At 45.7% G+C, this 11,835-nt stretch overlaps 1 protein-coding gene across 5 annotated transcripts; it reads right to left on the bottom strand.

The window, feature by feature from the left end:
* Positions 1 to 6,391: 6,391 nt before the first annotated feature.
* AP5S1 (adaptor related protein complex 5 subunit sigma 1) lies at positions 6,392 to 10,001 on the bottom strand. 5 transcript variants are annotated; one of them, XM_012188716.3, is made up of 4 exons: positions 9,973 to 10,001; positions 9,404 to 9,489; positions 8,794 to 8,970; positions 6,392 to 7,481 (listed from the first exon to the last, which is right to left on the bottom strand). In XM_012188716.3, exons 3-4 carry the CDS (start codon positions 8,964 to 8,966, stop codon positions 7,052 to 7,054), a joined length of 603 nt encoding a protein of 200 aa, XP_012044106.1. In that variant the 5' UTR covers positions 8,967 to 8,970; positions 9,404 to 9,489; positions 9,973 to 10,001; the 3' UTR covers positions 6,392 to 7,051. The 5 variants fall into 5 exon arrangements, with proteins under 5 accessions (XP_012044106.1, XP_004014410.1, XP_012044108.1 ...); XM_004014361.4 differs by having other exon boundaries at positions 9,404 to 9,499; XM_012188718.3 differs by having other exon boundaries at positions 9,720 to 10,001.
* Between the last annotated feature and the right edge of the window lie 1,834 nt (positions 10,002 to 11,835).

The following is an 11,835-nucleotide window of genomic DNA, read 5'->3' on the forward strand; positions in this document are numbered from 1 at the left end:
TAAAAATATAATTTAGGAAAATGTTTCTGAAATAATAAAGGATTTCAATCTACATTTGAAAAAAATCACAATGTTTGTATTAAAAGACATATTCTATAGATAAACATACGTCCCCTTCCTCTTGAACCTCCCTCCCCATCCCACCCCTCTAGGTTGTCACAGAGCACAGGCTTTGGGTTCCCTGATTCATGCTGATGAAACCATCTCAATATTGTAAAGTAATTATCCTCCAATTAAAAATAAAACACAATTTGAAAATTTTTAAAAAATATTACAAATACAGAAAAAAAAATACTAAAAAACAAAGAATCCTTGAGGTATTCAGGCAAAAAGAACAAATATAAAGGCTCCAAAAAAATTGCTTTTGAACATACAAGAATTCAGGAATAGTGTTCTTAAGAAATCGTACAGAAATAGGGAATCAGAGGAAGGAAAAAAAAGAAATTTTTTTTTTTAAGATGCGGATTTTCTAGAAAATATCAACACTGAAAACACCAAATGTTCTGATGTTTGTGAGAGGGAAGCATCAGTGAGAGGAAAATTCAAAACTTAAAAACTAATATCAAATTTTTTTTTTTTGGCTGTGCTGTGCAATATGTGGGATCCTAGTTCTCCAACCAGGGATCGAACCCACACCCCCTACAGCAGAAGCACAGTCTTAACAACTGGACTACCTGGGAAGTCCCCCTCTGCACTTTTTTTTAAACCTGAACTATTTCACAGTAATTTTTAGCTTGTTAAATAAATGAACTACAATATATCCACACAATATGTGTGTTATTCGCTCAGTCATGTCTGACTCTGTGACCCCACGCACTGTAGGCCACCAGGCTCCATGGGGATTCTCCAGGCAACAATACTGGAGTGGGTTGCCATGTCCTTCTCGAGGGATCCACACAATGGATAAGAATAAGAATGTTATGCACTACTATGAAAACATCACCAGGATATACTGTTAAGGCAAACAAACAAGTGCAGAATCCTATATACAGCAGGTAACCGACTGTGTAAGAAAACACTGCAGGAAGTATTAAATTGAATAAAAACACATACTTGTACATATGTACATAATGTACACATTTGCTTATATTTGTATAAAGAGAAACAGAAACATATGCAGGAAACCTAGAAGGCTATTATCCAACAAAGCAGAGAGTGAAACAAGGTAGATGAGGAGGCAGGACCAAGCTTTTCAATAAAAATGTTTTTATCGTTTGATTTCTAAACCATGTTACCTATTTAGAAAACAAAATTTAATTTTTTTAATATTTATTTATTTGGCTGCACCAGGTCTTGGTTACAGCATGTGGGATTTTCTTTTTTAGTTGAGGCATGTGGGATCTAGTTCCCTGACCAGGGATTGAACCAGGTCCCCTGCATTGGGAGTGCAGAGTCTTAGCCACTGAACCACCAAGCAAATCCCACAGAATTTAATTTTAGAAAAAAAAAAAATTTTTTTTTTAAATTCAAGGCTGGCCAAAATGGGTCCACTAGTAGTCTGCCAAACGTTTAGGAAAGAAAACACACCAATTTGTTAACATCTGCTCCTGAAGATGGAAAAGCAGAGGAAACACTTCCTAACTCATTCTATGAAACCAGCATTACCATAATACCACAACCTGACAAGAGCAGACAAGAAAACTGCAGACCAATATCACTCGTGAACACAGACGCAAAACTCCTCAACAAGATACTAGTAAATAGAATCCAACAATGTATAAAGAATTATACACCATGGTCACGTGGGATTTATCCCAGGTATGCAAAGCTGGCTCAACATTTGAAAATTAATTAATGGCATCACATCAACAGACTGAAAAATCACATGATCATACCAATAGACAAGAGAAAAACATTTTACAAAATTCAACATCCATTCATGATAAAAACTCTCACCAAACCAGAAACAGAGGGGAACTTCCTCAATCTGATAAAGAATGTCTACAAAAACCTACAAGAAACATCATACCTAATGGTGAGAAACCAGCTTTCCCACTAAGATCAGGAACAAGGCAAGGAATGCAATAAGATAAGAAAAGGAAATAAAAGGTAAGTAAATAGTGTGTGCTCAGTCGCTTCCGTCATGTCCGACTCTTTGCAACCTTATGGACTATGGAAGTTTCCTGGCAAGAGTACAGAGCGGGTTGCCATGCCCTCCTCCAGGGGATCTTCCTGACTGAGCCACTGAACCTGCGTCTCCTGTGACTCCTGCATTGCAGGGGATTTTTTACTGACTGAGCCACCGGGGGACCCCAAAGTAAACTGGGAAGGAAGAAATAAAACTGTATTTGTTAGCATTTGATGTGATTGTCTATGAAGAAAATCTGTAAGAATCAACCAAAAGACTCTTGGAACTAATAAACAATCACAGCAAAGTTGTAGCCATCGATAGAGGAGCCTTACGGGCTACAGTCTGTGGGGTCACCAAGAGTCATACGCAACTGAGCACACACAAATGGAAAACAGTGTGGAAGTTCCCCTAAACACTAAAAACAGCGTTACCATATGATCCAGCAATCCCACTCCTGGGTGTATATCCAGAGAAAACTTAGTGTGAAAAGAAACATGTACCCCTATGTTCCCAGCAGCACTATTTACAATTGCCAAGACATGGAAGCAACCTAAATATCTATGAACAGATATATATAACTGAACCACTTTGGTGTACACCAGAAACTAATGCAACACTGTAAATCAACCTGATGGGAACCAACACCACAAGCCTCATCTAATACCCCAGCTTCCCACAGCTTCTCAGGTAATAGGGTCTTCAATAATATTTTTTAAATGAATAATTACCATTTACATTAACACTCCAAAATGAAATACTTAAGTATAAGTCTAACAAAATATGTACAAGATCTCCTTGAAGAAAACTATGATGACAGAATCAAAGACCTGGGACTTCCCTGGTAGTCCAGTTGCAATGCAGGGGATGTGGGTTCAATCCCTGACCAGGGAACTAAGATCCCACATGTCAGAGAGCAACTAAACCCATACACTGCAATTACTGAGCCCATTCAACACAACTAGAGAGCCTACACATCACAGCTGGAGTCCATGCACCGAAAAGAAAGATCCCTCATGATGAAACGAGGATCCTGGGTCCCGCAACAAAGATCTGACAGTCAAATAATTTAGCCAAGTAATTTTTTTTTTAAATCTAAGAAGTAAATAAGTAGTGAGATATTCCCTATTCACGGATAAAAGACTCAGTGCCGTCAAGATCTCAGTTCTTCCCAGCTTCATCCACCTCTATTCAAGGCAATCCCAATCAAAATCTAAGCCAGTCATCTTTCACCTTGCATAGCACCTAGCAGAGTGTCAGGTCCAAGGTAGGCTCGATGAAAGTGAAGCAAGCAAAAGTTGTGGTGGAAACCCAGCTCAGAAGTCCTGGGGCAAAAGTGGGAATATACAGAAAGTGCGCTGGACAAACTTGCATGATTAAGAAAATCCTAATACTAACTGGACATCTTGAACAGAAACCAAGGACTCAGTGACCTTACAGATGTGTCTCACCTCTGTCGTTCTCTGTATATCAGTTTCCTCTACCTGATGGGAACCAACACCAGAAGCCTCACCTAACCCCAACTTCCCACAGCTTCTTGGAGAAGAAGGTCTCACTCTCATCCTCATGGTGTGGTCACTCACTTAAGAGCCAGACATCCTGGAGTGTGAAGTCAAGTGGGCCTTAGGAAGCATTACTATGAACAAAGCTAGCGGAGATGATGGAATTCCAACTGAGCTATTTCAAATCCTAAAAAAAAATGATGCTGTTAAAGTTCTGTACTCAATATGCCAGCAACCTTGGAAAAGTCAGCAATGACCATAGGACTGGAAAAGGTTTTTATTTCAGCTTTCATTACAATCCCAAAGAAGGGGAATGGCAAAAAATATTCAAACTACTGTACAACTGCACTCATTTCACATGCTAGCAAGGTAATGCTCAAAATCCTTCAAGCTAGGCTTCAACAGTACATGAACCTAGAACTTACAGATGTACAAGCTGGATTTAGAAAAGGCAGAGGAACCAGAGATCAAATTGCCAACATCTGCTGGATTATGGAAAAAGTAAGAGAGTTCTAGAAGAACATCTACTTCTGCTTCATTGACTATGACTAAAGCCTTTGACTGTGTGGATCACAACAAACTGTAAAAAATTCTTAAAGATGAGAATACCAGACCACCTTACCTGCCTCCTGAGAAACCTGTATGTAGGTCAAGAAGCAACAGTTAGAACCCAACATAGAATAAAGGACTGGTTCAAATTTGGGAAAGGAGTAAGTTAAGGCTGTACTCTGTCACCTTGCTTATTTAACTTATATGCAGAGTACATTATGTGAAATGCCAGGCTGGATGAATCATAAGCTGGAATCAAGATTGCCAGCAGAAATATAAACAACCTCAGATATGCAGATGATAGCACCCTAATGGCAGAAAGCAGAAAAGAACCAAAGAGCCTCTTGATGAAGGTGATAAGAGGAGAGTGTAAAAGCTGGCTTAAAACTCAACATGCTTACTCCTTGGAAGGAAAGCTATGACAAACCTAGACAGCTATTAAAAAGCAGAGACATCACTTTGCCAACAAAGGTCCGTATGTTCAAAGCTATGGTTCTTCCAGTAGTCATGTACAGATGTGAGTTGGACCATAAAGAAGGATGAGCACTGAAAAATTGATGCTTTCAAACTGTGGTGCTGGAGAAGACTCTTGAGAGTCCCTTGGACAGCAAGGATATCAAACCAGTCAGTCCTAAAGAAATCAACCCTGAATATTCATTGGAAGGACTGATGCTGAAGCTCCAATATTTTGGCTATGTGATGTGAAGAGCTGACTCATGGAATGGATGCTGGGAAAGACTTAGGGCAGGAGAAGGGGCGACAGAGGATGAGATGGTTAGACAGCATCATCAACACAATGGAGATGAGTTTGAGCAAACTCCAGGAGACAATGGAGGACAGAGAAGCCTGGCATGCTGCAGACTGTGGATGACAAAAGAGTCAGACATGACTTAGCAACTAAACAACAACTCATCCTCAAGTTCAGTTTGAAAAATAGGCAGAAAAGTTTCAGGCCAGCCAAGCTTGAGCCCTAAACCAAAGTCGAAAGGGCCTGTTTTTGTAAGAATATAGCCACTCCACCAGGACCACCAGCTTGGAGGGGAGGGGCAGGGGTGTCACAACGGGGGCCTCTGAGACATTTCCAATGGCATAGCTTGCCGCAGATACATACTGGGATCCCTTTAGGGCTTCAAGGTCAGAACATAACTTGTGGCACCCTAGGGTGGAGAACATGGCCTTGTCCCAACAGTGATGGTGGTAGTGGAAGGCATGGCATGGCTGATGGCCTTGGCTCCACTTGGAAGGGCAAAACTCCAACTACAAATGCTGCCTCCTAAACGAATATTGGTGGGTCCTTCCTGGGTGCCAAAGGGCAACTGACATTTGGTAAACATGAGACTGGGCCCACACCTGCAGACTGACCACGTTAGAGGGGCCCATTCTGCCCATGTAGGAAAGCCAAACCTCACAGGTCACAAGTAGATCATGAAAATAGATGTAACTAAAAAAAAAAGAAAAGAAAAGAAAATAGATGTAACTGAAGTTTTGTCCAATTGAATCATTTGTGTAATAGGTGTTCATTAAGTTGAGAGATAATGTTCATACTCTTTAAAAAAAAATTATTTATTTGGCTGTGCCAGGTCTTATCTGTGGCATGTGGGATCTAGTTCCCTGACCAAGGATTGAACCCTTAAGAGGACGGAGTCTTAAACACTGGACCACCAAGGAAGACCTCCACTGAATCATCTTAAACCATCACTAGGAACTGCTGAGTAAAGTCTCCCTTACAGCAGCTGGGTAGCCTCCCCCCTTAACTTTTTGGGCCTGACCATAGCGTAGGCCCAGTGGCTTTTTGTTGGTATAGAAAGAACCACGGAATTTGCCCCTGGGAGCACCTCACAATCAAATGGAAGGGAACTCCAGGCAAACAACCACAGTCCTTCAACCCTTAGGTGAGGTCATTCAGAGGCAACTGTTGTTCACTGGGCCCCAGAAGCACTTGATGCACTAAGCCCCCTAACTACTCTTCTTAACACATAATCTGCCTCCCCTTCCAGGGCTTTCTGTGATCACCTCCAACATAAACTGCTTGTACCTAATCCTGTCTCAGGAGCTCCTCCTCAGGGATCCACACCAACTCACCACATTGTAGTAGAGGAAGCAAGTGCTACCATCCAAAGGAGGCATATAAGGAGACAGAGGTGATAAGAAGGACAAGAGGTGGAGACCTCCCAAGAAGCCTCCTGAGGACATACTTGACCACAAAGGCTCAGATACCCAACTCAGGGTAGTACAGGAGACGTGCATTGATCAAACTCACACAAACAGAAGGTGAAATCATATACTCGGTGTTTTTAATTCAAAATGAAAACAACATCATCAGATCTCTAACATCCACCTGACACCACCTTCTCTTCCCAGACTGCTGGTGGGCATGGGCTGGCTCTAAAGGAGTTATGGAGCCTCTCTGCTGAACAACTCACTCTGTGAACTGCAGCAGGGCTGGACACCCACAAACAAAATCCTTGATGATGGTGCCTAAGTAGGTGCAAAGGCAGAGGCCAGCTCCCCAACTCTGAAAGTCTCAAGAGACTCCTTTTGCACTGTGATGACAATGGGTTTAGAAGAAGAAAGTGGGCTGAATTCCAAGTAGCTGTTCCTTACTACCCCAGCACTAGGGACTGGTGGACTGGGGGCTGGCTGGCAGGGATGGGGAAAAATGGGGTCAAGAACAAACAGGGCTGGCCCAATGCGGAGGTCTGAAGAAGTCACAAGGTAGCTCCAGGCACAGGATGTTCTGTGATTCCGCCTCTCTACCCTCTCCCCAGACCCCTTTTCTGCCAGCTTGTCCCATCCATTTGTTCCGAGTGTGGCAGTACGCCAGAGCTGAGAGCAGGCTGGGAAGGAGGAGGCAGATGCCAAACTTTACCTGACTGTGCGTCCCTTTAACACCATCTCCTTGACCTTGTGAGGACTCCCATCCCGGTGTGGGTCAGTGGGACCAGGCAGCACTGAATTCTTTCTCTAGACCCTGGACAAACTGGTCATTGAGGAAGAGGAGCTGACCATGGGGCAAGAAGCGGGTGAGGATGCCCTCGATGAGGTCAGCCCTCAGCAAGAGGTTGGCACCTCCTGGAACCAGCAGTCGGAGGTGGTCAAGGAGAAGGCGAGCCAGCAATCGAAGAGTGCTCTCCACCAGCAGCAGGTTCTCGTGAGTATCCAGCACCAGGGCAAAGCCTATAGAGAGCACGCCTAGCCACACCACTGTCCGAGGCTCCTGGAAAGGGTCCCCTGGCGCCAGGCGGAAGACCCCACATGGGGCCTCATGAAGGGCAACCGGGTCATCTGAGGACTGGGGCTGCAGGTCCACAGCATGCCGGCCACACGCCTGCTGCTGCAGCTGGAACATGGACTCCACCTGCCTATGGAAAACAGGTGGGTCATGGACTTGTCATCCTCAGGATCACCCCTGGAGCTAGGAGCTGCCATTATCCCCCTAACTAGATGTAGAGACTGAGCCCTGGAAAGACTAAGTGCAGTGACCCTGCCCAGGGCCACAGTACAGAAAGCATGAGCCCAGATAGGAATTTAGGCTCCAGCCTCCAGGTCCTGAACCATTTCACTCTATGCAACCAAGAGAAGGCAGGCACTGAATACAGCTCCTTGGGCTGGGAAGGGGCATCAGAGGAAGAAGATCCCTCCCCTAACTGATTCACAGAAGCCTCCTCAACATCTCAATAAGAGATGAGAAGTGGAGTGTAAGCTACATCCAACCCAGGATTTCTGTAAACTCCGCACCGTCACTCCATCCTGAAGCCTTCTCCAAATAGAAAAGAAAAACCTTCCCCTTGGACATCCAGGCTTTTGAAATCACCCTCTGACCTCTCATGAAATCACCTTTCAATCTGGGCCATGTACAGGCTGCTCTTAAAGACATCTGTTCGGTTTTCTGTGCCACATAAAGGGGAGGAGGCCCAGAGAAACAAAGAGGTAACAAGAGGCTGGCCCAGGGTTGTCCCAGTGTTAACCCTCCACCCAAAATGCAGAGGGGCCAGGAGACTCTGGCACCTGTTGGTTCAGTCTGGGTCTGGGAGGAAAAGGTCCCAGGCCAGCTAGCCAATCTGGAACAGTGTTTCCCAACTGTATACTCTCTGGATCCCAGGCTTTCAGGAGGCCTTTGGTGCAGATTCCCACAAACTACATTCTCTCTCCTCTTTAGGGATTCATAAAGCTTAAAGGCACACTAAGGGCCCTGTAAAGTCCTGCACGCAAAGCATGTTTAATCTGTACTGTTTACACTCAAAACCCAACTCTTTCACTTTCTAGACTCTCTATAGCTCATCTGTAATCTTCAAATTCCTTTAACTCACTATATACTCATCTGTAAAATGGGAATAATATATCTACCTCAAATTACTGTTTCAAAGATAAAATGAGTTCATATACATGAAATACTCAGAACATAAAATGCTTACTACATACAGGCTAAATAATATTAACTACAAAAAAGTTATAGTAAATGCTAAATAACTATAATAAATAATCATGATAATAGCATTATTTCTTTAACCCCTTTTCATGTAATACTTGTGAACAACAGGGAAGACTCTTTGAAAGCACTATTCTAAAAACTTTCTCTCTGCTTCTTAGTCCTCCTGTTTCTCTGCCTTCCCAGAAAAACTATCATAATCACTGACCAGGAAGCCCTGGGCCTGGGATGGATGGTGTGGTTACCTGGCCACTGCCAAAATCTGCTCCTTTCGGAGAAGTCTGTCCCTCTCAGCACCGTGTGGCTGTGAGTCATTGGGTGAATTCTCGGCACCGAAGAAGCAGGAGTAGAGCACTCGGCAAAAGCCCTCCTCAGCCTTGGCGGCCCGCAGGGTGTGGATGAGGAAGGCGTGGACCATGGCTCTGGGATGATGACACAGAGAAGTCAGACACTTCAGTGAGATGAGTGTATGACCCCAGCAAATGCACAGAAAGCATTTGGCCTAGCTCCGTCTGGAGGGCAGTGCGGCTGGCCACTGGTCCTCCTTAGCCACCCAAGACACATGCCCAGCTCTGGCCAGCACCTCTGCCCACAACAGAGTCTAGTGGCTAAGATATCCTGGACAACCCCGAAGTCAAATCTACAAACTGCTGGCCAGGAATTTTTAAAACTGTTAAGTTATCAGAGTAAAGGGACACTGAAGAGATGTTCCAGACTGAAGAAGGCCAAAGACACAGGACAGAAGAATACAACCCTGGCAGAGAAATAGGTAGCTTCAAATTACAGCATTATTAGGATACCTGGAAGCATTTAAATATGGATTACAGGTTAAAGAATCGTCTTGATCAATATTACCTGGTTTTGAATGTAGGGGAATGTCCTTGTTTTTAGAAAATACACACTTAAGTACTTCTAAATACACAGGTGAAGGAGCATCATATCTGCAAAAAACTGAATTAGAATATTACGTATACAGGACTTCTTTATAAAAAGTTTATAGAAGAAATTTTATAAAAGGTTTCTTTCAGTCTTGAAATTTGTAAGCCTGAGATCACGTCAAAACAAAGACCATGAAATAGAAATAATGATGTCTGACTGGCTAAGTGACCAGCCCGGGATTGAAAGGTAGCAGGGATCTGTGACTAAGGGTAAATAGATCGTCAGTTTAAACCTGTTAAAAATGAAGGTTCCAGAAGGCGCTTTAAAACCGGAGCCCGAAGACCTGAGCTGACCTCCCATGACCCTCTAGCCACGAGAAGATTACGTCATCAACCTTCGCCACGGGCCTCGCGCAACCCCGAGGCGCAGTGCATCTGGGGGGTTGTAGTTGCTTGCCCCCAGCTAACCAACTGTGTGGGGCGGGGTGGGGCGGACTGAGTGTGCACCGCAACCGCGGGCCGCTGTCCTCAAAGCGTGGTACTCACCTTTCCTTTCGTGCCTGCAAACTTCTAATAACGGGCCAAGTCCCTCGGGTAAAGGGGCAAAATGGCGGCTGCACCTGGGCGCCTGCGCACGCCAATAGCGGGCGCGCGTCAGAGCGTGACATTCTTAGGGTGTGCGAGGTCTCATTTCCGGAGATGCGCTCCGAGGGCGGGGTGTAGGCGACTTGCACTGTCTGACAAAGACCCCTAGCCGCGAGTTCACTGTGCGGCCTATGCTGGTCACTCGCTGACTGAGTACGCGAGGCTCCCACTGGTAGTCCTACACCAGCCGAGTCCCAGGCCATTTTCCCCGGCGGCCGCGAGGGGGCGTAGCGACCCGGCTCGTGGAGCTTCCGGAAGAGGCAGGGTCTGAAGGTGCAGGGCAGTGGATCTCAAACTGGCCCACGCGCGTGGGAATCCGCGATGTGTGTGTGCTTAGTCGCTCAGTCCTGTCCGACTCTTTGCGACCCCATGGACTGTAGCCTGCCAGACTCCTCTGTCCATTGGGATTCTTCAGGCAAGAATACTGGAGTGGGTTGTCATGTCCTCCTCCAGGGGATCTTGCCAACCCAGGGATCGAAACCAGGACTCCCGCGTTGCAGGCAGATTCTTTACCGTCTGAGCCACTAGGGAAGCCCCAGTGAATCTTGGGGGCACCTGTTAAAATTCAGGTTGCTGGACTTTGGCCCAGAGAATGAAGCCTTGGGGGAAAATAAGCATAGTTAGGAAGTTCAGGGAGCAGGGCTTCTGTGTTCTGTGTTCCTCTGATGGGTTAAGACTAGGGCTTGGGGTGGGGAGTGCGGGGGCGGGAAGATTAGGGTTTGACTTGGAGTGGGCCGGTTAAAACTGGTCCCAATCCCATCTCCAGCTATCTGTCACTGACAGTTCAGTCAATTTACTGGGCCCCAGTGAAGCCCCATAGGATTTTATAGACCGATTAATTTTTCCTTTCACACTCCTGCCTCTATCAAGCTTCTTCCTTGCCCCCTCTTTGAGGGAGGCTATCAAAAGTATATATAAGGGACTTCTCTGGTGATCTAGTGGCCAAGACTCGGTGTTCCTAATGCGGGGGGCTGGGTTCCATCCCTGGTTAGGAAACTAGATCTCATGTGCTCCAACTGAGTGGACATGCCAAAGCATTGGAAGATCCTGTGTGCCACAGCTAAGCCCTGGTGAAGCCAAATAAATATATGTTAAAAGGCGCGTGTGCACGTGTGTGTGTGTGTAAGTACTTCCCTATTGGAGTCTTGGCTTAGAAGTGTTTGGGGCCCTGGAAGACTTCTCTGGGCCATGTGGCTTGCCCTGGTCTCCCCAGCCCCCTACCTCCCGACACATAATCATTTTACTTCTCGGCAGGTCAACGGCTGCAACCTACCCAGATGTGCTCTGTGCCTCAGAACCCTACACTGGTGATTCCCTCTGCCTGGCCTGCCCTTTCCTCCCCTTTATTAGCCCTTCAAAAGGTACTCAGACCAAAACTTAGGGGACGCCTTCCTTCTAGACTGCCCATTAGCGGTCTGCTGTCCCTTTTACACCCACTGTGAGGGTCTGCCTAGGGTGCTGATGTCTCCTATGGGACACACCCTGGCTGTGATCCCCAGTTTCAGTCACCAGGGCCAAACACAAGGTCGACCTGCAGGCAACCCAAACACACTCCTTGGTGACTGAAGAAAGAAGGGCAGCGCAGCTCAGGCAGAGAACCTGGTGTGCAGACGGGCCTCCTCTGGCCATAGGATTCAGGCAAAGAGGCAGGGAAGGGAAGCTAGAGGAGATGGCCTGGGTGCTGGCCAGAGCATGTGGGCATTCTGGTCACAGATGCAATGTGTAAATATTTGTGTATGTGGAGGGACAATCCCAGAGATAGTG

Source organism: Ovis aries, chromosome 13, assembly GCF_016772045.2.
Source record: "Ovis aries strain OAR_USU_Benz2616 breed Rambouillet chromosome 13, ARS-UI_Ramb_v3.0, whole genome shotgun sequence".
Lineage (NCBI taxonomy): Eukaryota > Metazoa > Chordata > Mammalia > Artiodactyla > Bovidae > Ovis > Ovis aries.